We start from the raw sequence: 26,583 nt of genomic DNA, 5'->3' as shown, positions 1-26,583 counted from the left end.
TTCAAAACATATTCAGGATGCGGAAGTGACAAGATTTTGTACTGATTAGATACTGGGAACGGGGAAGAGTGAGGACGCCTCAGACTTCACATGCTTCAAGTTGAACTCCTGTTGTCCTCTCAAACCTACTGTCCTCCTGTGCTGCTAACCTCGGGGAGTGGAGCAGCACGCTGGCACAGAGTAAGCGTTCATTGATTGTCTTTGGAGCGGAAGACTGAACGAACAGAGTAAACACATGGCCAACGCATCCACCAGGTCCTCCAAACAACCAGCCCTATACTCATCCACAAGGTCAGCTCAGCAGACGTCTATCAGGATTTCCCTCTCGCTCTACTGACCATTTGGGAAATCAACAGGTCCCACGCCTTGAACAACACTCACATTCATACCGGCGGCCACTCCTTGCCTAAACCCTGCAGCTGTGGCAGAGGCCGGGTTTTGCCCAAAGCCTCTCATCCTGTACATTCTTTACACGTGGGCAATGGCAGGTACATGTACAGCCCATAGGAGCATGGGGGACGTTTGGTGTTGTAGAAAGAGGGTCACAGTGGTGCCCAACTGGTGGGTCTGTGTTCACTTTGGCTCCAAGCAGAAAGAGACGTTTCCCATCCGAGGGGGTTTATTAACCCAGGGCCCACAGCTCCACCCACCCACCATCCTGGCAGGCAGAAAACACAGCTGCCAGAAACACTGCAGACAGTGAGCGACCAATTTGGGTGTTTTACTGCTGTTCCCAGGGTTGACAAGCAGGGAAACAGAACCGCTTGCGGTTCCTGATACAGATACCAAAACCAGGAAGTGATCCCTCCCAATCCACCCTTCCCAGAAATAGAGAGTGAGGTGGGACACGCAAAAGACGCCCCCAGACTCAACCGACCCATCAGACATTCCCTGATTATAGAAGAGAAGTGAAATTTGCAACCCAGAAGGGAAATCTGGCTGTGTCAGCAGTAGAATTGAGGGTGCAGACATTTGATGAAGTGTACTTCTTTTTTTTTTTTTTTTTTTTGATTTATTTTTGGCTGCATTGGGTCTTCGTTGCTGTGCGTGGGCTTTCTCTAGTTGCGGCGAGGGTGGCTACTCTTTGTTGTGGTGCGTGGGCTTCTCATTGCGGTGGCTTCTCTCGTTGCGGAGCACGGGCTCTAGGTGCGCGGGCTTCAGTAGTTGTGGCACGTGGGCTCAGTAGTTGTGGCTTGCCGGCTCTAGAGTGCAGGCTCAGTAGTTGTGGCACACGGGCTTAGCTGCTCCACGGCATGTGGGATCTTCCCGGACCAGGGCTTGAACCCGTGTCCCCTCTGCATTTGCAGGCGGATTCTTAACCACTGTGCCACCAGGGAAGCCCACTTCTTTTTAAACCAACGTTTAGACAGTGTCATTAGATAAACATCCTTTTCAATGCTAAAACCCGAGTCATTTGTGGCCTTTTCCTGGAAGAGATTTTTGCTGCTGTCAGGTTATAAGAACAGTATAAGAGGCCATTTTCTGGGCATGGAGCCCAGGATTCAAAGGGAAGCTCTAGAGAACATCTGGTCTGCTTGATATATTGAAACTTCATGTGTGTGTTTGTGTGTATGTGTTTCTCTCTGCTGACTCATAGCATTGAAGCCTCTTTGGAAACACCCCCACCCTTCTAGCCAACCAGTTTATACACACGCCATCGGCTCCTCCTTGATTCAAATGTTAGGTCAAGAGGAAGAAAGAAAACGAATTCAAGAGTTACTCTCAAGCATCTAGAATTTTCTGCACCTCTTGAAGAGAGACTAGCCCAGCTCTGACTATTACAAGCTGGACTTTCCTCTTAAAGCACAACCTTCATTTAAGCCTTTGGATAAAACTGGAGGAAAAGAATCTGTGAGTACTGTGGACTGCACAGAAGGCAGGGGGCTGAAAACTGGCAATAAAAACAGAAAGATGGCAGACCCGAGGCCCAGCAGTCAAGCAGACCCTGAAATTGAGCTTTTTGTGAAGGTAAGTTTTCTAGCTATAATGAGAGCATACAGAATGTATTATTCCTTGATACTGGACCTCAGCTTTTTTTTTTTAAAGTCAACATTTCAGCTAGAGATAGGAAATAATTTTGTAATTTTATACTTACTCTGAGTCCTAGAAGAATACCTGGGTGTTTGGCTGCTCTTATATAACAATAGAAAAACATCCTATCTGAAAAAAGCAAGAAGATATGGTGGAAAGACAACTAGACTTGCTGGTAGTTAGAACAAGTAAATTGTATTATTAGTGACTTCCTATGTAACCTTGGACAAATCCCTCCCCCCCTCTTTGTTTTTCCATCTGTACAATAAAGGAGCCTGACAAAATGATACTTAAGGGCTTTCCAGTTCTCATAATCTGTGTTTTATGAGATATGTTTTGGAAGGCCTGAATGTGGGGAGGAGAGGGCCAAGAATGGCCTGAGAGCCTCATTCCCACACATGGTCCAAATAGAGCCTTCTAAAATTCTCCCACAATGGATGAACATCACAGCAGGGTCCAATGGACACTAGAGGAGAAAAAAGCCAGGAGTCTGTGTGCCTGTTATATGAGTAGGAGGCATTTTGCCTTGGCTTTTTTTTTTTTTTTTTTAATGTCTTAACATTTCAGAAAAGCCCTTTGGAAAACCCCTAAAGCAGGAGAAAGGAACATGTGTTTCTAAATTAGCTCATCAAGAAAAAGAAACAATTTTGTACGGGTTATTCCAAGTAGAGATTACATAGTTTCCTAAATCCTTGCTTATATTAACTATTTTTCTCTATATTTTCATTGACTATTGGAAGTATTCAGTATGGTAATAATAATAACAAACTCTTATATCATGCTTAACCCTCTTCTAACACTTTATGTATATTATCTCATTTAGTCCTAACAACTTAGAAGATACGTTAATAGTAGTAAAGTAGTATCATCAGTAGTAGTGGTGGTAATAGTACTCAAAACTTTAGTAATATTGTCCTCATGATTTCTAGGTAAGTAAGCTAAGGAAATAAGGTTTAAGTAACTTGCCTCTAAAACTACATTGCCTCTTGATGGCCTACAAAGACATAAAATAAGGTGTGCTTACCAAATTTTAGGTTAAACATCTGTTGGCCAAAGTAATACTTTTACAATAATTTTAAAATATTTGACAACTGGTCACATATATACATCAAGGACATAATTAACCAGCCTTTTCAAAATTATAGGAGACTCTTGAATTCCTGCATAGCAAAACAATCCAAGTAAGTGTTTGCTTGACTGTGGGGCATAAGAGCTACTTCTCCTATCTCTGGATTCTAGCAAAACTTGTCACTGCTCAGACGCAACATAAGTAAGCCTTAACTTCCTAACTGACTTTTTATAACTACCAAATCCAACCCAGAGGTAATAAGTCTCTTCATAGGGTAACTAGTTTCTTTTGTCTAAACTTGCTTATTCAATCCAATCAAACTCCTCTAACCAGTTGTTGGCATTGATCTGTGTGTTTATCTTCATAGACTTCCCATAATTTGGGTGGTAATCTAGACAGGGGAATTTAGGAAATCACACGTTGAATGAGCAAATGTTAAATTAAATAATAACTTTCAGGTTAAAAACCTAATCATTTATTGAGTACTTTTGGCAGGGGCTGTGCTAAGTGGTTTATTTTTAACCCTATTTTATGGCTACAGAAACTAAAGCAAAAAGTAGCTAAGTAGCTTTGCCTAAGGTCACATAGCTAGTAAATGGCAGGGTCAAGATTCCAGTCCCTTAAAATAGCTGTGCATAATCTTAATTCATTGTTTTCAATTTGGCACACTTTTTAGTAACATTTCCCAGAAATTCATTAGATGAAATCCTCTAGATGTAAGCTTATCTAATGACATTGATACGAGTCATAGATTTTCTGGAAGAACCTTGAGTATCATCTGATCTGGGTTTTTGTTTTGCTTTGCTTTGAGATGGATTCCAAAGATCTCTAGAAGTTTCATAGAAGAGGGGGAATAGGGACTGAGAGGGGTGAAAATGTTAACGAGAACATTTTAAAAGCACTACTGTTTACCAGTTGTATCTCCCTTATAATGTGGTATCTTTCTAAAGATTAAATGAGTCTGTAATTTCCCCAGCTATGTCTGGGGACCCTACCACAATTTCCCAACTCCACTGATGGGATCCCTACAAGAAAGTAAGTCCTTTCCTGACACAATTAAGAATTTATATCACACACCCCCATGTGTTCCATGGAGTGAGTGAAAACATTGCCTTTCAACTCTGAATGATTTGGGCAAGATTTATATCCAGCCACTAAGAACAAAGGATTTTCTAAAAGAACACATTTTGTTTTCTCTAAATGCAGAGTTTATCTTATTGGTTTGTTGTTCATTGATAAATGGAGTTTTTGTGTTCTCTACCAGTCTAAAATTAAGTTTTCATAGATTCGTACGTAACATTATAGACTCTAACATTTGGGCCAAAATCCTGAATGTAATATTTTTGTCTTTATTGATAAATGTAAAATAGAAAAAGAGATGCTACTCTTCTCTGAATGTTCAGACCATTTTCAAATTATCTTAGAACTATCATAAAGACTATTATAAAGACTGATTAATAAAAAATCCAATAAAACTATTAGATGGGAGAAATCAGTGTTTAAGGAGTGTGGATTGTGGAGTAGACAGTCCTGGATTTAGCTACATGAGAAGAGTGTATGGGTCACCAACTCTTGTCTAGCTGAGTGTACTTGAGCAAGTCAGCTTCTCTGAGCTTCAATTTCCTCATCTGTAAAACAAGAGTAATGACAGAACCTACCTCACAGGCTCATCTTCACTGTAAGCATTAAATAAAATAAATTTGTAAGACACAGTAGTTGTTAACATAGTAAACATTCAATAAATGTCAGATGTTCCAGCCATTATTATTTTTCATGTTTAGAAACATAGATCACAAACGCAAAGAGAAAAAGTTGTTTTGGTGAATGACCACATCGTGGTAGTTTTCATGTCCATTTCTCTAGGAGGTGGGTCAAAAACATCTTGCTGTGATTTATGTCATAGAGTGTTCTGCCTATGTTTCCTCTAAGAGTTTTATAGTGTCTGGCCTTACATTTAGGTCTTTAATCCATTTTGAGTTTATTTTTGTGTATGGTGTTAGGGAGTGTTCTAATTTCATTCTTTTACATGTAGCTGTCCAGTTTTCCCAGCACCACTTATGGAAGAGCCTGTCTTTTCTCCATTGTATATTCATACATTTTGTGTAGTGGCACTTTAAATCAGCATTATTATAAACAGAAAAAAGTTCAGTTTTCCTGTAAAACTGTGCTGCATTTCCCCCACACCTCACTGTTTTGCCTTTCCTTTTGCCAAAGGCAACCCACCCTTCCTGCTGTATCTATTATCAGACTTCATTCCTCTTCCTGCCTAATCAAGTTTCCATTCACTAACCCCAGTTATGATTGGATCTTTAGCCTGACTTCTGTTACAAAAGAAATTCAGCTGCCAAGGTGGTTGCCTCTTCCCATACCTCTTCACTCCCTGACGCCACAAAAGAGCAACAATAAACATGATTTCCTCTGTTGTACTCACTGCCAGGAAAAGGAAAATTTACCAAAAAATAAGAATTATGTCCAAGATCAAGGTGTCAGCATGGTCAGTTTCTGGTGAGAACTCTCTTCCTGGTTTATTATAGATAGGTGCCTTCTTGCTGTGACCTTATATACACGGTTGTTGGGGGAGATGAAGAAAGAGAGAAAGAAAAAGAGAGAGAGCTCTGGTTTCTTCTTATAAGGGCATTAATGCCACCATAAGGGTTCTACCCTCATGACCTCATCTAAACCAATCACTTCCCAAACACCTCACCTCCAGCTACCATCACATTGGGGGACAGGGATTCAACACTTTACTTTGGGGGGAACACAGTTCACAAATCCAAAGTAGATAGCAGTGCAATTCACAGGATTAGGAACTCTAAAGAGTAGGTAAGTGTGTGGAGTAGAGAAAAGGGAAAGAATTCACTTTGGGACATGTTGAGATTGAGGTGTCTAAAACTTGGATCTCCCATCAGGAGACAACATCAGCTATAGCCCTCTCAAGGAGTGGCTCCCCTTTCTTCCTCATTTCTATTACCACTGAGGGTGGCGATGGGGTAAGTGTCTTTAGATATCCTTGCTCCTCATTCTTGTTTCCAGACCATTCTGTCTCTCCCATCCAGAGAAATACCTAGGTTGTCTCATAAAATCAGACTAAACCAATCACGACCCCTCTTTGTTAGAGTAGGTCTTCCCAATCCCAGGTCACTTTCACTTACTTCTTAAGGATTTTATTTCCTGGATCATTGTCACACTCTTCAACACTATGCCTATCATAATTCTTGGTGATTTTAATATCTACACAAATGACCCTTCCAACACTCTGTCCTCTCACACCCTTGGCTTTCTCTCCTCCAGTGACCGTGTTCTTCATAATCTCTCAGGCACCCCCTTCCATGGTTATACCCTTACCTTTGTTATTGCAACGTCTGCAATCGCTGCATAATATCATTTATTTGAGGGGTTTTTTGTTCTTCTTTTTGAACTTTTCCATTTTAATACACTTTATTGAGGTATAATTTACATAAAGTAAGATGTGCTCATTTTTTCACTGAAGTGTCTCTGATTTACAATGTTGTGTTAATTTCTGCTGTACAGCAAAGTGATTCAGTTATATATATATATACACATCCTTTTTCATATTCTTTTGCATCATGGTTTATCATAGGATATTGAATATAGTTTCCTGCGCTATACAGTAGGACCTTGTTGTTTACCCATTCTATATATAATAGTTTTCATCTACTAATCCCAAACTCCCAATCCATGCCTCTCCCATCCCCTGACCCCCTTGGCAACCACAGTCTGCTCTCTATGTCTATGAGTCTGTTTCTGTTTCATAGATAAGTTCATTTGTGTCATATTTTAGATTCCACATATAAGCCATATCTATGATATTTGTCTTTCTCTGGTTTACTTCACTTAGTATGATAATCTCTAGGTACATCCATGTTGCTGCAAATGGCATTATTTCATTTTTTATGGCTGAGTAGTATTCCATCATAGATATATATTATATATAAATAATATATATATTATATATATATACCATTCCATTATATATGTATATTATATATACCATTCCATTGTATATATAATGGATATATATACATATATACATATATACATATATATATATCACATCTTCTTAATCCATTTGTCTGTCAATGGACACTTAAGTTGCTTCCATGTCTTGGCTATTCTAAATAGTGCTGCAACGAGCATACGGGTGCATGTATCTTTTCAAATTATAGTTTTGTCTGGATACATGCCCAGGAGTAGGATTGCTGGATCATATGGTAACTCTATTTTTATTTTTTTTAGGAGCCTCCATACTGTTCTCCATAGTGGCTGCACCAATTTACGTTCCCACCAGCAGTGTAGGAGGGTTCCCTTTTCTCCACACCCTCTCCGGCATTTATTATTTGTAGACTTTTAATGATGGCCATTCTGACCAGTATGAGGTACCACCCTCATTGTAGTTTTGATTTGCCTTTCTCTAATAATTTGCTATGTTGAGCAAAAGATGAAGTTTTAAATGAGTGGTGTTAAGACAACTATTAACTATTTGTAAAATAATAAAATAAAAATAATAAAGCTGGAGTCCCAATACATTCCTTATGCCAAAATAAATTCTAAATAGATGAAACAAATGTAAAAATGAAACCGTAAAGTTACTAGAAGAAAGCATGAGAGAACATCTTTATAGTAAAACAAAATAAGAAAGTATTTTTTTTCTTTGCAATCTTGATGTACATAACAGCTGTGTAAGCAGATCAGAAAAACCAGATTTCATAAAGGAAAACAATATAAGATTTTATGTAAAATTTTAATTTTACATAAGACATTGTTTAAAAATTACATGTAACATTATCAGAAAGAGTTAGTGTCTTTAGTACACAAGTAATTTTTCCAAAGTAATAAGGAAAAGGTCATCACCTTAATAGAAAAATATAAAATTGTCATGAACAAACAAGTCACAGAATAAGGAAATCAAAGGTCCAATGAAAATACTGAATATACCTTTCAAGAAGGAAATTTGGCAGGATCTATGAAAATGGAAAATGAACATAGTCTTTAGTCAGCATTCTGTTGTTATGTACTCATCACTCTGGTAATTTTACATACAGTGAAATTATTTGCTTCATTATCTCTCTCTGCCCACAGATGGTAGAATTCATGAGATTAAGGACTTCCAACTTTGTCTCTAGCAACTAGCTTATTTCCCAGCAGGCACTCAATACATACTTGTTGAGCAAATGAATGAATGAAGCCTTTCTTTATCTTAATAGGCTGGAAGTGATGGGGAGAGTATTGGAAACTGTCCCTTTTGCCAACGCCTTTTTATGATCCTCTGGCTTAAAGGAGTTAAATTCAATGTGACTACTGTTGACATGACCAGGTAAGACAAATCAGGACATGTTTCATTCTGGGGATTAAAATCAGTAGACACCAATACAATGTTGGTGTTTGCATAATGTGTACTTTATCTAGAGGCCTAACTCTGCTTATTTTCAATAATCATAGAAAGCCTGAAGAGCTGAAGGACTTAGCCCCAGGCACCAATCCTCCCTTCCTGATATATAACAAGGAGTTGAAAACAGACTTCATTAAAATTGAGGAGTTCCTAGAGCACACACTGGCTCCTCCAAGGTACAACATTTTTACAGGATATTATTGTTCTTGAGATAATCTATTTTATTGGCTTATTTATTGCAGATTGAGGATTCTTCTAAACATCTAACTCTTTTTCAGTTTCAGACCTCTTTTTTGCTATCTTTCTAGAAATGTTTGCAAAGATTCCCCGATCACTCCATGTATGATTAGAAAACTTTACTACATAATTATTTATTTAACATATGTAAAGCTATTAAAACTTTATGTGATGCAAGTAGTGTATTAGGAATGGGCAAAGGATAGACTTGGAAATTTAGGAAAGACAAGTAAATTTAGGCCACATTTAATTTTATCCATGTTATCTGATCCATAATGAGGTTTGGGGACATTTATACTGACAGAAATCAGACTTATTTTATTGTAGAGCCCTCAGAAGATCTACAGTTTTGAAATAGCCTTTAATTCAGTCTGATCTCTTAGCTCTACAGGTTGAGAAATATTATGTCTATCACACATAAACTTCCCCCCTTCAACTTCAAATACACAAAGACAGTCAATATAATATTTCAAATTATTTTTAAAATGCATAGCTTGCTTAAAATAAGAAAGTAAATTCTCTGTAGTCTAGAAATAGAGAAGAAACCTATGGTGGGTTAGGAGCGAGGGCATGGGGTAATAGCACTGTATAGTCCATGAGGACTGGTCAGGACTAGTCTGTCATACCACTGATGGCATGAAGATAGAACATACCCAACACAAGAAAACCAGGAAATAGGTCTCTCACAGTTAGCCAGAGGCCATAACTGTACTGTCTACACTTGAATGACAGCTGTATGTCTCTGCCCACCCAGGATAGTATCTGGAAACAATAAGCCTACTGTATTCATTTTTTATTTCTGTGCAACAAACTCAGTGTCTTAAAATGTCGCTCATTTATTATCCCACAGTTTTCACTGGTCAGAAGTCTGGCTGTAAACTTAAAACTGCTCTAAAAAATAACGTCTTAATCGTTACACATACATATGATAAATAAAAGGTTCTATCGGTCCAAAGTTCTTCCTACCTAAGAAATTAGGGATACTATTTTAGATTCTTTTCTGTGTGCCTATACTATGTCTCTTTCATCCATTAGTGGTGGCTTCTTATATTTTAAGCACCGGCTCCAAGTATTGAGTCTTATTTTGTTCTTTTCTCCTCATCCGTCCTCCTCTACTACTGCCACCCCTCAGACCATCTGCTCTCCAAACTTTTCTTGCTCCCAAAGATTAACTAGTGAAAAAATCCATTGTGTTATCTTTCCATACCCTTTTTTATGTTCATATAAGCACAATAACAAATTCCCTTTCCTTCCAGTTTTTTACCACTACAAACAGTGCTATAAATAAAATCCTTGCTCATATGTCCTTATGTACTGGTGTTTTTATTCCTGTGGAATAGATTTCCAGGAGTAAAATTCAAATGGTATATATCTTTTAAAATTTTTACTGCTTTATCCATCAGTGTATAAGTATACACTTTTCCCACATATCTGTAGTACTATGCATTGTCACGCTTTTAAAATTTATGGCAACCTGACGGGTGTAGTGATATCTCATTGATACTTTAGTTTGCATTTCCGTGAACAATAGGTGAATTAGAACATCTTTACACATGTTGGTTGAGCATTTGGTTTTGTTCTGTGAATTACCTTGTCAAATTCTTCTGATTTTCTATTAGCTTATGTATCATTTAGGGATTGCATTCAACTCTGATAACTAGAGACCCAAAAAGTAGTGGCTTAGATAAATATGGGTTTTATTTTTCTTACATAATAAGACACCAAGAATGAGGCATTGTAGGGGTAGAATGACAGCTCCATAATTTCACTGGGGACCCAGGCTCTATCTAGTATTTCTTCTCTGCCATCCTTCAGGTGAGTTTTCCAGTCTTAAGTTTAATTCACCGTGACAATATGTCTGCTGGAATTCCAGGCAACAGATCTAACTCCCACACAGGAAGAAGGAAAAGGGCAAAGGGCAAAAGATGCAAGTCAGCTTTAAGGAGCTTTCACAGAAGCCACATTCATCAATTTCCATTAACATCTCATTATTCAGAAGTAATTCACATAGTCATACCTAAGTACAAAGGGAAGCTAGGAAACATAGTTTTCATCCAGGTGTATTGCCATCCCTAACAAAATAAGATTCAGTTAATGAGAGACAGAGAGAGAGGGAGAGAGAGAGAGGGAGAAAGTGGTACATAACTGTGTTATCTTCCATATTCTGCCCCTCTGACCATCCAAATAAATGTGTGTATCCTTATTCCCATACATGGAACACACTTACTCCCAAGAGAGATAACTTCCAAGTCCCCTACAGTTACCGCATCCAGTTCAAAGTCCAGGATCTTTGAGTGATGCGCAACATCTCTCTTAGATATTAATGGTCGAACAATCAAATAAATTGAAAGACAAGTTCTTTCCACCTTCTGCTTGACACACGCAATAGTCAGTGGTGGAGCGGGAATTGGATAACTGGAATAAAAATTAAAATCCCTGGTTCATAATAGTCACCATTGTTGGAGAAAGAGCTGGAAGATTTTTTCCAAGTTTTGGTGTTACAAACAATGCTAAAATGAACTTTCTTTTGACAAGGTCCTCCAGAGTGGTTATTTACTCTGCCATATTGCTAAATACAAGAGCTCTTCCATATAATCTTTGTTTCTTCTAAAATTTTAAAACCTGTTAGATACCCACATCAATGAAAATGGTGGAGTAGGGAACTCCAAAATGTCATCCCTCCATAATAACAATTAATAGCCCAGCAAAAGCTGTCAGAATCAACTTTGCCAGAACTCTGGAATCTAACCAAAAATTTACAAGCAGCCTGGGGTTTCTTAATGAAGAAGAAAGAAGCAAAATTTCAGTAAGAGAGCCCTGTGGCATTTTAGGTTACCCTGTTACCATCCTCCACTACTCAGCTCTTTAGAAGCCTTAAAGAGAGCAGTCCACATTGCAGAAACAGGTTGCTTGTACCAGAGGACAGGATATGGACCTTATTCTCAAATAACTGTGGTTGTGTGGTTTGACCTGGTGGCAACTTGAGGGATTGGCTCAAGGGTTTGCCTTTTTTTTCACCTACTTTGGAGCTTCCTCAGGGCTGAGGCAGCTGCCCTGTTGGCACTCATGGAAGGCGTTTAGAAGCAAATGTATTAGCCACTGCCACATGGGGCAAGGAATAAAACTTGGAGAAAGCAATAGACAAACTGACAAGTCTGCGAAGAAAGAGGCTGAGACAGGACTTCCCTCGTGGTGCAGTGGTTAAGAATCTGCCTGCCAATGCAGGGGCCACAGGTTCGAGCCCTGGTCCAGGAAGATCCCACATGCCACGGAGCAACTAAGCCCATGTGCCACAACTACTGAGCCCACGTGCCAAAACTACTGAGCCCGCGAGCCACAACTACTGAAGTCCATGCACCTAGAGCCCATGCTCCACAACAAGAGAAGCCACTGCAATGAGAGGCCCACGCACTGCAATGAAGAGTAGCCCCCACTCGCTGCAACTAGAGAAAGCCTGCGTGCAGAAATGAAGACCCAACGCAGCCAAAAATAAATAAATAAATTTATAAAAAAAGAAAAGAAAGAGGCTGAGACACTTGGAGATAGTGGAATAAGGGCTTTAAATTAATGTATTCTAGGGAATCTAGAAGTCCAAGCACATGCCCAAGTCTCGACCTATGCTCAGAAAAAAAAACCTGAGAAGACTTTAAGCTTTCACTTCTGGCTAAACTTCAGGCACCACACAAGTAGAAAGTGAAGGCTAAGGCAGAATTATAAACTGCATACCTAAGCATTGAAGGAGTACCCAAACACAGAGCCAGCTTACAAACACCGGGAGAGCTTTTTTTCCCTTGGTTTGTTGTTTGTTTGTTTGTCTCTTTGTTTGTTTTGCTTCCAGGAGTTTAAGGAAATCTCTGTCAAATCAATAACTGACCAAAGATAATGAGACAAAGATTTCAGTGGCCACACACAAGAAAGAACAGACTTTACAAAAATACTTCAGAACATTCACTAAACAAATAAACAACAAGACCCAAAAAAAGCAACAACAAACCCTATTTGTTGGAAGGGAAGGGAAGAATCTGTTTTCCAGAGTTTCCACATTATAATATTAAAGTGTCCTGTTTTCAAAATATATATATATAAGGCATGTCAAAAAAAAACAAGAATGTATGGTCCATTCACAGAAAAAAAAAAGAAATTAATAGAAATTGTCCCTGAGGAAACCCAGACCCTGATTTAATAGACAAAGACTTTAAATCAACTGTCTTAAATATGTTTAGATAGCTAAAGAAAACCATTGGCAAAGAATTAAAGGAAACCAAGAAAACAATGTCTCAATAAAGAGAGAATATCAATAAAAAATAAAAATAATAAAAAGGAATCAAATAGACATTCTGGAGATGAAAAGTACAATAACTAAAATGAACAATTCACTAGAGGGTTTCAACAGCAGATTTGAACAGATAGAAGAAAGAATCAGCAAAACTGAACATAAGCTAATTGAGAGTATCCAGTCTAAGGAAAAGGAAGAAAATTAACAGAGCCTAACAGACCTGTTGGATGCCACAAAATGTACAAAGATACACATGATAAGGGAAGAGATGGCAGAGAGAAAGAGGCAGAAAGAATATTTGAAGAAACAATGGCTGAAAACTTCCCAAGTTTAATGAAAGAGACATAAACCTATACATCCAAGAAGGTCAACAAACTCCAAGTGGAATAAACTCAAAGAGATCAACACCAAGATACATTATTATAAAATTATCTAAAGCCAAAGCCAAAGATATAATCTTGAAAGCATCAAGAAATAAATGACTCATCATGTGGAGGGGATTCTCAATAAGATTAACAGATAATTTTTCATCAGAAATCATGGAGGCCAGAAGGCAGAGAGATGATATATTTAAAGTGCTGAGAGAAAAAAAGTCAACCAAGAATTCAATATCTGGCAAAAATATCCTTCAAAAATGAAAGAGAACTTAAGACATTCCACATGAATGAAAACTGAGGGATTTTGTTGCTAGTAGGCCTGCTCTGCAAGAAATGCTATCAGAAGTCCTTCAGGCAGAAATGAGAGGCCATTAGAAAGTAATTCAAAGCCATATAAGAAATAAAAGAGCACCAGTAAAGGAAGAATAACACACATGATCATCTCAGTTGGTGCAGAAAAAGCATTTGACAAAATCCAACACCATGTTATGATAATACTCAACAAACTAGGAATAAAAGGGAGCTTCCTTAACCTGATAAAGGGAATCTATGAAAAACCCACAGATTGGGCTTCCCTGGTGGCGCAGTGGTTGAGGGTCTGCCTGCTAATGCAGGGGACACGGGTTCGAGCCCTGGTCTGGGAGGATCCCGCGTGCCGCGGAGCGGCTGGGCCCGTGAGCCACAGCTACTGAGCCTGCGCGTCTGGAGCCTGTGCTCTGCAGTGAGAGAGGCCGCGATAGTGGGAGGCTCGCGCACCGCGATGAAGAGTGGCCCCCGCTTGCCGCAACTGGAGAAAGCCCTCGCACAGAAACGAAGACCCAACACAGCCAAAAATAAAAATTAAAAAAAAAAAACAAAAAAAACCCACAGATAACATCATACTTAAAAGTGAAGGATTGAAAACTTTCTCCCTAAGATCAGATACAAGACAAAGATGCCATTTTTGCCACTTCTATTCAACATTGTACTGAAAGTTCTAGCCAGAGCAATTATTCAAGAAAAAGAAATAAAAGGCATCCAAATTGGAAAGGAAAAAGTAAAATGACATTGGCAGATATGACCTTTTATGTAGAAAATCCTTTAAAGTCCACTGAAATACTATTAGAACTAATAAAAATTCAGCACAGTTGCAAGATACAGATCAAAATACAAAAAATAATTTTATTTCTATATACTGTCAATGAATCATCCAAAAAGTAAATTAGGAAAACAGTTCCATTTTCAGTAGCATCAAAAATAATAAACTACTTAGAAATAAATTTAACCAAGGAAGAGAAAGACTTGTACACGAAGACTACAAACAATTGCTAAAATAACTTCCTAGCTTCTCATGGTTTTCCAGCAATCATTACCTTATAAATACATAACTCCAACCCTCCATCTTCACATAGCATTCTCCTTGTGTCTCTGTCTCTTCACAAAGTGTTCTTTTTCAAGGACACCAGTCATATTGGATTAATGGGCCCACCTTACTCCATATGGCCTCATCTTAACTATTACAGCTGTAACAATCCTATTTCAAAATAAGGTTACATTATGAAGTATTGGAGTTTATGACTTCAACATACCTTTTTTGGGGGACACAATTCAACCCATACAAATATCCCATGTTCATGGATTAGAAGACCTAATATATTAACGTAGAAATATTCCCCAAAGTGATCTATTAATTCAATGCAATACCAACCAAAATTCCAATGGTGTTTTTACAGAAATGAAAAAGCCAACCCTCAAATTCATATGGAATTGCAAGAGATCACAAATAGCTAAAATAGTCTTTGATAAAGACAAAAAAATTGGAGGACTCATGCTTCCCGATTTCAAAACTTACTACACAGCTACAGTAATCAAAACAATCAGTACTTGCATAATAATATACCATTGGAATAGAATTGAAAGTCCAAAAATAAACCCATACATCTGTGGTCAATTGATTTTCAAGAGTGCCAAAACCATTCAATGGTGAAAGAATAGTCTCTCCAACAAGTGGTGCTGGGACAACTAGATATTCACATTGGCATGCCAAAGAATAAAGTTATACCCTTACCTCACATCATATACCAAAATCAACTTAAAATATATCAAACACCTAATGTGTGGATTAAAACTATAAAACTTTTAGAAGACAATATAGAGGTAAATCTTCAAGACCTTGTATTCGGCAATGGATTCTTAGATATAACACCAAAAGCACATACAGCAAAAGAAGAAAATAGAAAATAGAAAAATTAGATGATCTGGAAGATAGAATAATGGAAATAACCCAATCAGAACAGTAGAAAGAAAATTTTTTTAAAATGAGGAACGTTTAAGGGACCTCTGAGACAACATCAAGTGTACTAATGTTCACATTATAGGGATCCCCAAAGGAGAAAAGAGAGAAAGGGATAGAAAGGTATTTGATGAAATCATGGCTGAAAATTTCCTGAAGCTGATGAAGGAAAAAGATTTCCAGGTACAGGAAGCACAGAGACTCCCAAACAAGATAAACCCAAAGAGACCCACACCAAGACATATCATATTTAAAATGGCAAAATTTAAAGATAAAGAGAGAATTCTAAAGGCAACAAGAGAAAAAGAATATTTTTTTTTCCACTTAGAGAAGACCCTTTGACACTTCTTTTAGGGTTGGTTTAGTATTGATGAGCTTTTTTAGTTTTTTTCTTGTCTGAGAAGTTCTTTACCTCTCCTTCAATTCTGAATGATAAGTTTGCTGGGTAGAGTATCCTAGGTTGTAGGTTTTTCCCTTTCAGAACTTTAAATATATCATGTCACTCCCTTCTGGCCTGCAAAGTTTCTGCAGAAAAATAAGCTGATAGCCTTATGGCGGTTCCCTTGTATGTGACTAGTATCGTATCCAAAATATATAAAAGAACTCTTACAATTCAACAACAGAAAGCAAACAACCTAATTTTAAAATGGAAAGAGGATTTGAGTAGACAATTCTCCAGAGAATATATACAAGTGGCTAATAAGTACTTGCAAAGATACTTAATGTCATTAGTCAATAGAGGAATGCAAATCAAAACCACAATGCCCATTTTTTTTCACAGACACACACTGTATTTTATATTTACAAGAGGTAAATAAACTGACACCAAGCATTGTAAATGGATGACCACAACAAAAGCAACAATGATTGCAACACCAAACACGAAACACACTCATACTATGTCATAATACTGACATTCAGTCCAGTAATCCTCCACTGTAACAGCTCCTTTACTTTGCAGTGAAAATTGATTTGTATATTTTTTGCCTCTGAGTCCTTGTGTGATTTTTTTTATTCAAACAGAAAGTCACAAAAATTATAATCATCCTCATCAGTTCACTCAGTCCCATGTAATTAATTTTTTTTTCATCTTGATCTTTTGTTAGCACTTTTATGAATTCATCAGTTTTCCATTAGAGTTCTGAAAATGCTTATTCATTCAGTTCAGCAGTATAGTCAGTTACCAGAAACCTGTACTTGTCAGAGCCTTTTCCATGAATTCCTTGAAGATGAAACCCTTTTATAGGAACATTTTTGCAAAAGCATCAGAGTACACCCAGAACTGTCTGTAAATGACAAAAGACTTAAAAATGACCATGGTTAAAGATTTGGTGAAAGTTCATAATAATGCAATTGACAAGGAAATTTAGTTACTTCTGAGATATACATTTTAAAGTAATAACTAGAATTATGACTTATAACATTATACCAGAACATATAAGATTTTTAGAAATTTCATGTAATGTCTGAAACATTTATGTTAACATATTTCCATACAAATAACCCAAAGAAAGCTTAATGTTAGTTGTTTTTGTTTGTTTCTTTGTTTTTTTGTACTGCAGGTTCCTATCAGTCATCAATTTTATACACGTCAGTGTATACATGTCAATCCCAATCGTCCAATTCAGCACACCACCATCCCCACACCACCGCGGTTTTCCCCCCTTGGTGTCCATACGTTTGTTCTCTACATCTGTGTCTCAACTTCTGCCCAGCAAACCGCTCCATCTGTACCATTTTTCTAGGTTCCACATACATGCGTTAATATACGATATTTGTTTTTCTCTTTCTGACTTACTTCACTCTGTATGACAGTCTCTAGATCCATCCACATCTCAACAAATGACTCAATTTCGTTCCTTTTTATGGCTGACTAATATTCCATTGTATATACGTACCACAACTTCTTTATCCATTCGTCTGTTGATGGGCATTTAGGTTGCTTCCATGAACTGGCTATTGTAAGTAGTGCTGCAATGAACATTGGGGTGCATGTGTCTTTTTGAATTACGGTTTTCTCTGGGTATATGCCCAGTAGTGGGATTGCTGGATCATATGGTAATTCTATTTTTAGTTTTTTAAGGGACCTCCATACTGTTCTCCATAGTGGCTGTATCAATTTACATTCCCACCAACAGTGCAAGAGGGTTCCCTTTTCTCCACACCCTCTCCAGCATTTGTCATTTGTAGATTTTCTGATGATGCCCATTCTAACTGGTGTGAGGTGATACCTCATTGTAGTTTTGATTTGCATTTCTCTAATAATTAGTGATGTTGAGCAGCTTTTCATGTGCTTCTTGGCCATCTGTATGTCTTCTTTGGAGAAATGTCTATTTAGGTCTTCTGCCCATTTTTGGATTAGGTTTTTGTTTCTTTAATATTGAGCTGCATGAGTTGTTTATATATTTTGGAGATTAATCCTTTGTCCATTGATTCATTTGCAAATATTTTCTCCCATTCTGAGGGTTGTCTTTTCGTCTTGTTTATGGTTTCCTTTGTTGTGCTAAAGCTTTGAAGTTTCATTAGGTCCCATTTGTTTATGTTTGTTTTTATTTCCATTACTCTAGGAGGTGGATCAAAAAAGATCTTGTTGTGATTTATGTCAAAGAGTGTTCTTCCTGTGTTTTCCTCTAAGAGTTTTATAGTGTCTGGTCTTACATTTAGGTCTCGAATCCATTTTGAATTTATTTTTGTGTATGGTGTTAGGGAGTGTTCTAATTTCATTCTTTTACATGTAGCTGTCCAGTTTCGCAGCACCACTTACTGAAGAGACTGTCTTTTCTCCATTGTATATCTTTGCCTCCTTTGTCGTAGATTAGTTGACCATAGGTGCGTGGGTTTATCTCTGGGCTTTCTATCTTGTTCCATTGATCTATGTTTCTGTTTTTGTGCCAGTACCATATTGTCTTGATTACTGTAGCTTTGTAGTATAGTCTGAGGTCAGGGAGTCTGATTCCTCCAGCTCCGTTTTTTTCCCTCAAGACTGCTTTGGCTATTTGGGGTCTTTTGTGTCTCCATACAAATTTTAAGATGCTTTGTTCTAGTTCTGTAAAAAATGCCATTGGTAATTTGATAGGGATTGCATTGAATCTGTAGATTGCTTTGGGTAGTATAGTCATTTTCACAATATTGATTCTTCCAATCCAAGAACATGGTATATCTCTCCATCTGTTGGTATCATCTTTACTTTCTTTCATCAGTGTCTTATAGTTTTCTGCATACAGGTCTTTTGTCTCCCCAGGTAGGTTTATTCCTAGGTATTTCATTCTTTTTGTTGCAGTGGTAAATGGGAGTGTTTCCTTAATTTCTCTTTCAGATTTTTCATCATTAGTGTATAGGAATGCAAGAGACTTCTGTGCATTAATTTTGTATCCTGCAACTTTACCAAATTCATTGATTAGCTCTAGTAGTTTTCTGGTGGCATCTTTAGGATTCTCTATGTATAGTATCACGTCATCTGCAAGCAGTGACAGTTTTACTTCTTCTTTTCCAATTTGGATTCCTTTTATTTCTTTTTCTTCTCTGACTGCCGTGGCTAGGACTTCCAAAACTATGTTGAATAATAGTGGTGAGAGTGGACATCCTTGTCTCATTCCTGATCTTAGAGGAAATGCTTTCAGTTTTTCACCATTGAGAATGATGTTTGCTGTGGGTTTGTCGTATATGGCCTTTATTATGTTGAGGTAGGTTCCCTCTATGCCCACTTTCTGGAGAGTTTTTATCAGAAATGGGTGTTGAGTTTTGTCAAAAGCTTTCTCTGCATCTATTGAGATGATCATATGGTTTTTATTCTTCAATTTGTTAATATGGTGTATCACATTGACTGATTTGCATATATTGAAGAATCCTTGCATCCCTGGGATAAATCCCACTTGATCATGGTGTATGCTCCTTTTAATGTGTTGTTGGATTCTGTTAGCTAGTATTTTGTTGAGGATTTTTGCATCTATATTCATCAGTGATATTGGTCTGTAATTTTCTTTTTTTTGTAGTATCTTTGTCTGGTTTTGGTCTCAGGTTGATGGTGGCCCCATAGAATGAGTTTGGGAGTGTTCCTTCCTCTGCAACTTTTTGGAAGAGTTTGAGAAGGATGAGTGTTAGCTCCTCTCTAAATGTTTGATAGAATTCACCTGTGAAGCCATCTGGTCCTGGACTTTGGTTTGTTGGAAGATTTTTAATCACAGTTTCAATTTCATTTCTTGTGATTGGTCTGTTCATATTTTCTGTTTCTTCCTGGTTCAGTCCTGGAAGGTTATACCTTTCTAAGAATCTGTCCATTTCTTCCAGGTTGTCCATTTTATTGGCATAGAGTTGCTTGTAGTAGTCTCTTAGGATGCTTTGTATTTCTGCGGTGTCTGTTGTAACTTCTCCTTTTTCATTTCTGATTTTATTGATTTGAGTCCTCTCCCTCTTTTTCTTGACGAGTCTGGCTAATGGTTTATCAATTTTGTTTATCTTCTCAAAGAACCAGCTTTTAGTTTTATTGATCTTTGCTATTGTTGTCTTTGTTTCTATTCCATTTATTTCTACTCTGATCTTTATGATTTCTTTCCTTCTGCTAACTTTGGGTTTTGTTTGTTCTTCTTTCTCTAGTTCCTTTACGTGTAAGGTTAGATTGTTTACTTGAGATTTTTCTTGTTTCTTGAGGTAGGCTTGTATAGCTATAAATTTCCCCCTTAGAATTGCTTTTGCTGCATCCCATAGGTTTTGGATCATCGTGTTTTCATTGTCATTTGTCTCTAGGTATTTTTTGATTTCCTCTTTGATTTCTTCAGTGATCTCTTGGTTATTTAGTAACGTATTGTTTAGCCTCCATGTGTTTGTGTTTTTTACATTGTTTTCCCTGTAATTCATTTCTAATCTCATAGCGTTGTGGTCGGAAAAGATGCTTGATATGATTTCAATTTTCTTAAATTTACTGAGGCTTGATTTGTGACCCAAGATGTGATCTATCCTGGAGAATGTTCCATGCGCACTTGAGAAGAAAGTGTAATCTGCAGTTTTTGGATGGAATATCCTATAAATATCAATTAAATCTATCTGTTCTATTGTGTCATTTAAAGCTTCTGTTTCCTTATTTATTTTCATTTTGGATGATCTGTCCATTGGTGTAAGTGAGGTGTTAAAGTCCCCCACTATTATTGTGTTACTGTCGATTTCTTGTTTTATAGCTGTTAGCAGTTGCCTTATGTGTTGAGGTGCTCCTATATTGGGTGCATATATATTTATAATTGTTATATCTTCTTCTTGGATTGATCCCTTGAGCATTATGTAGTGTCCTTCCTTATCTCTTGTAACATTCTTTATTTTAAAGTCTATTTTATCTGATATGAGTATAGCTACTCCAGCTTTCTTTTGATTTCCATTTGCATGGAATATCTTTCTCCATCCCCTCAATTTCAGTCTGCATGTGTCCCTAGGTCTGAAGTGGGTCTCTTGTAGACAGCATATATTTGGGTCTTGTTTTTGTATCCATTCAGCAAGCCTGTGTCTTTTGGTTGGAGCATTTAATCCATTCACGTTTAAGGTAATTATCGATATGTACGTTCCTATGACCATTTTCTTAATTGTTTTGGGTTTGTTTTTGTAGGTCCTTTTCTTCTCTTGTGTTTCCCACTTAGAGAAGTTCCTTTAGCATTTGTTGTAGCGCTGGTTTGGTGGTGCTGAATTCTCTTAGCTTTTGCTTGTCTGTAAAGCTTTTGATTTCTCCATCGAATCTGAATGAGATCCTTGCCGGGTAGAGTAATGTTGATTGTAGGTTCTTCCCTTTCATCACTTTAAGTATATCATGCCACTCCCCTTCTGGCTTGTAGACTTTCTGCTGAGAAATCAGCTGTTAACCTTATGGGAGTTCCCTTGTATGTTTTCTGTTGTTTTTCCCTTGCTGCTTTCAATAATTTTTCTTTGTCTTTAATTTTTGCCACTTTGATTACTATGTGTCTCGGCGTGTTTCTCCTTGGGTTTATCCTGTATGGGACTCTCTTTGCTTTCTGCACTTGGGTGGCTATTTCCTTTCCCATGTTAGGGAAACTTTCAACTATAATCTCTTCAAATATTTTCTCTGGTCCTTTCTCTCTCTCTTCTCCTCCTGGGACCCCTATAATGCGAATGTTGTTGCATTTAATGTTGTCCCAGAGGTCTCTTAGGCTGTCTTCATTTCTTTTCATTCTTTTTTCTTTAGTCTGTTCCGCAGCAGTGAATTCCACCATTCTGTCTTCCAGGTCACTTATCCGTTCTTCTGCCTCAGTTATTCTGCTGTTGATTCCTTCTAGTGTAGTTTTCATTTCAGTTATTGTATTGTTCATCTCTGTTTGTTTGTTCTTTAATTCTTCTAGGTCTTTGTTAAACATTTCTTGCATCTTCTCGATCTTTGCCTCCATTCTTTTTCCGAGGTCCTGGATCATCTTCACTATCATTATTCTGAATTCTTTTTCTGGAAGGTTGTCTATCTCCACTTCATTTAGTTGTTTTTCTGGGGTTTTATCTTGTTCCTTCATCTTGTATATAGCCCTCTGCCTTTTCATCTTGTCTCTCTTTCTGTGAATGTGGTTTTTGTTCCACAGGCTGCAGGATTGTAGTTTTTCTTGCTTCTGCTGTCTGCCCTCTGGTGGATGAGGCTATCTAAGAGGCTTGATGGGAGGGACTGGTGGTGGGTAGAGCTGACTGTTGCTCTGGTGGGCAGAGCTCAGTAAACTTTAATCCACTTGACTGTTGATGGGTGGGGCTGGGTTGCCTCCCTGTTGGTTGTTTGGCCTGAGGCAACCCGACACTGGAGCCTAAGTGGGCTCTTTTGTGGGGCTAATGACAGACTCTGGGAGGGCTCACCGCCAAGGAGTACTTCCCAGAACTTCTGCTGCCAGTGTCCTTGTCTCCACGGTGAAACAGAGCCACCCCCCGCCTCTGCAGGAGACCTTCCAACACTAGCAGGTAGATCTGGTTCAGTCTCCCCCGGGGTCACTGCTCCTTCCCCTGGGTCCCGATGCACACACTATTCCGTGTGCGCCCTCCAAGAGTGGGGTTTCTGTTTCCCCCAGTCCTGTCGAAGTCCTGCAATCAATTCCCACTAGGCTTCAAAGTCTGATTCTCTAGGAATTCCTCCTCCCGTTGCCGGACCCCCAGGTTGGGAAGCCTGGCGTGGGGCTCAGAACCTCCACTCCAGTGGGTGGACTTCTGTGGTATAAGTGTTCACCAGTCTGTGAGTCACCAACCCACCAGTTATGCGATTTGATTTTACTGTGATTGCACCCCTCCTACCGTCTCATTGTGGCTTCTCCTTTGTCTTTGGATGTGGGGTATCTTTTTTGGTGAGTTCCAGTGTCTTCCTGTCGATGATTGTCCAGCAGCTAGTTGTGATTCTGGTGTTCTGGCAAGAGGGAGTGAGAGCACGTCCTTCTACTCCGCCATCTTGGTTCCTCCTCTCCACAGTGCCCAATTTTAATTGGGTTCTTTGTTTTTTTGAGATTGAGTTGTATGAGCAGTTTATAAATTTTGGATATTAGCACATGATTGGTCATATCATTTGCAAATATTTCCTCCCATTCAATAGGTTGTGTTTGCATTTTGTCAATGGTTTCCTTTTCTGCACAAAAGTTTTAAGTTTAATTAGCTCACATTTGTTTATTTTTGCTTTTATATCTTTTGCCTTAGGAGACAGATCTAAAAAAATATTCCTGTGATTTATGTCAAAGAGTTCTTCTGACTAGGTTCTTTTCTAGGAGTTTTATGGTTTCAGGTCTTACATTTAGGTGTTTAATCCATTTTCAGTTAATTTTTTTGTTTCTGGTGTGAGAAAATTTTGTAATCACTTTCTTTTACATGTAGCTGTCCAGTTTTCCCAGAACCACTTTTTTTTTACATCTTTATTGGAGTATAATTGCTTTACAATGGTGGGTTAGTTTCTGCTTTATAACAAAGTGAATCAGTTATACATATACATATATCCCCATATCTCTTCCCTCTTGCGTCTCCCTCCCTCCCACCCCTCTAGGTGGTCACAAAGCACCGAGCTGATCTACCTGTGCTATGTGGCTGCTTCCCACTAGCTATCTATTTTACATTTGGTAGTGTATATATGTCCATGCCACTCTCTCACTTTGTCCCAGCTTACCCCTCCCCCTCCCCGTGTCCTCAAGTCCATTCTCTAGTAGGTCTGTGTCTTTATTCCCGTCTTGGCCCTAGGTTCTTCATGACCTTTTTTTTTTTTTTTTTTTTAGATTCCATATATATGTGTTAGCATACGGTATTTGTTTTTCTCTTTCTGACTTACTTCACTCTGTATGACAGTCTCTAGGTCCATCCACCTTACTACAAATAACTCAATTTCGTTTCCTTTTATGGCTGAGTAATATTCCATTGTATATATGTGCCACATCTTCTTTATCCATTCATTGGTCGATGGACACTTAGGTTGCTTCCATGTCCTGGCTATTGTAAATAGAGCTGCAGTGAACACTGTGGTACATGACTCTTTTTGAATTATGGTTTTCTCAGGGTATATGCCCAGTAGTGGGATTGCTGGGTCGTATGGTAGTTCTATTTTTAGTTTTTTAAGGAACCTCCATACTGTTCTCCATAGTGGCTGTATCAATTTACCTTCCCACCAACAGTGCAAGAGGGTTCCCTTTTCTCCACACCCTCTCCAGCATTTATTGTTTGTAGATTTTTTGATGATGGCCATTCTGACCGGTGGGAGATGACATCTCACTGTAGTTTTGATTTGCATTTCTGTAATGATTAATGATGTTGAGCATTCTTTCATGTGTTTGTTGGCAATCTGTATGTCTTCTTCGGAGAAATGTCTATTTAGGTCTTCTGCCCATTTTTGGTTTGGGTTGTTTTTTTGATATTGAGCTGCATGAGCTGCTTGTAAATTTTGGAGACTAACCCTTTGTCAGTTGCTTCATTTGCAAATATTTTCTACCATTCTGAGGGTTGTCTTTTTGTCTTGTTTATGGTTTCCTTTCCTGTGCAAAAGCTTTTAAGTTTCATTAGGTCCCATTTGTTTATTTTTGTTTTTATTTCCATTTCTCTAGGAGGTGGGTCAAAAAGGATCTTGCTGTGATTTATGTCATAGAGTGTTCTGCCTAGGTTTTCCTCTAAGAGTTTGATAGTGTCTGGCCTTATATCTAGGTCTTTAATCCATTTTGAGTTTATTTTTGTGTATGGTGTTAGGGATTGTTCTAATTTCATTCTTTTACATGTAGCTGACCAGTTTTCCCAGCACCACTTATTGAAGAGGCTGTGTTTTCTCCATTGTATATTCTTGCCTCTTTTATCAAAGATAAGGTGACCATATGTGCGTGGGTTTATCTCTGGGCTTTGAATCCTGTTCCATTGATCTATATTTCTGTTTTTGTGCCAGTACCATACTGTCTTGATTAGTGTAGCTTTGTAGTATAGTCTGAAGTCTGGGAGCCTGATTCCTCCAGCTCCGTTTTTCTTTCTCAAGATTGCTTTGGCTGTTTGGGGTCTTTTGTGTTTCCATATAAATCGTGAAAATTTTTGTTCTAGTTCTGTGAAAAATGCCATTGGTAGTTTGATAGGGATCGCATTGAATCTGTAGATTGCTTTGGGTAGTAGAGTCATTTTCACAATGTTGATTCTTCCAATCCAAGAACATGGTATATCTCTCCATCTCTTTGTATCATCTTTAATTTCATTCATCAGTGTCTTATAATTTTCTGCATACAGGTCTTTTGTCTCCCTAGGTAGGTTTATTCCTAGGTATTTTATTCTTTTTGTTGCAATGGGAAATGGGAGTGTTTCTTAATTTCACTTTCAGATTTTTCATCATTAGTGTATAGGAACGCAAGGGATTTCTGTGCATTAATTTTGTCTCCTGCAACTTTACCAAATTCATTGATTAGCTCTTGTAGTTTTCTGGTAGCATCTTTAGGATTCTCTATGTATAGTATCATGTCATCTGCAAACCGTGATGGCTTTACTTCTTTTCCGATTTGGATTCCTTTTATTTCTTTTTCTTCTCTGATTGCTGTGGCTAAGACTTCCAAAACTATGGTGAGAGTGGGCAACCTTGTCTTGTTCCTGATCTTAGTGGAAATGGTTTCAGTTTTTCACCACTGAGGACGATGTTGGCTGTGGGTTTGTCATATATGGCCTTTATCATGTTGAGGTAAGTTCCCTCAGTGTCTACTTTCTGGCGGGTTTTTATCAAAAATGGGTGTTGAATTTTGTCAAAAGCTTTCTCTGCATCTATTGAGATGATCATATGGTTTTTCTTCTTCAATTTGTTAATATGGTGTATCACATTGCTTGATTTGTGTGTATTGAAGAATCCTTGCATTCCTGGGATAAACCCCACTTGATCATGGTGTATGATACTTTTGATGTGCTGTTGGATTCTGTTTGCTAGTATTTTGTTGAGGATTTTTGCATCTAGGTTCATCAGTGATATTGGCCTGTCATTTTCTTTCTTTGTGACCACTTATTGAAGACACTGTCTTTTCTCCGTTGTATATTTTTGTCTCCTTTGTTGTAGATTAATTGACCATAAGTGCGTGGGTTTATTTCTTGGTTCTCTATCCTATTCCACTGATTTATGTCTGTTTTTGTTCCAGTACCACACTGTTTTGATTACTGTAGCTTTGTAGTATAGTCTGATGTCAGAGACTGTGATACCACCAGCTTTGTTCTTTCTTTTCCTCAAGATTGCTTTGGTATTTGGGGGTCATTTGTGGTTCCATATAAATTTTAGGATTATTTGTTCTTAGTTCTGTGGAAAATGTCAGGGTATTTTGATAGGGGTTGCATTAAATCTGTAGATTGCTTTGGGTAGTGTGGACATTTTAACAATAGTAATTCTTCCAATCCAAGAACACAAGATGTTTTTCCATTTCTTTGTATCATTTTCAAATTCCCTCATCAATGTTTATAGTTTTTAGAGTATAGGTG

General features: G+C 38.0%; 1 protein-coding gene across 1 annotated transcript in view; it reads left to right on the top strand.

Moving 5' to 3' along the window:
• The first annotated feature begins 1,683 nt into the window (after positions 1 to 1,683).
• Positions 1,684 to 26,583, top strand: part of CLIC2 (chloride intracellular channel 2) — a 32,484-nt gene continuing 7,584 nt past the window's right edge. The window contains exons 1-3 of the mRNA XM_068533029.1: positions 1,684 to 1,968; positions 8,326 to 8,435; positions 8,561 to 8,686. Of these exons, the coding sequence (XP_068389130.1) occupies positions 1,912 to 1,968; positions 8,326 to 8,435; positions 8,561 to 8,686 (293 nt within the window). The 5' untranslated portion in view covers positions 1,684 to 1,911. The remainder of the gene's footprint in view (positions 1,969 to 8,325; positions 8,436 to 8,560; positions 8,687 to 26,583) is intronic.

The sequence above is a fragment of the Eschrichtius robustus genome, chromosome X, assembly GCF_028021215.1.
Source record: "Eschrichtius robustus isolate mEscRob2 chromosome X, mEscRob2.pri, whole genome shotgun sequence".
NCBI lineage: Eukaryota > Metazoa > Chordata > Mammalia > Artiodactyla > Eschrichtiidae > Eschrichtius > Eschrichtius robustus.
Note: the sequence above shows the minus strand (reverse complement) of the source record. Positions and strands in the feature narration are given on the sequence as shown.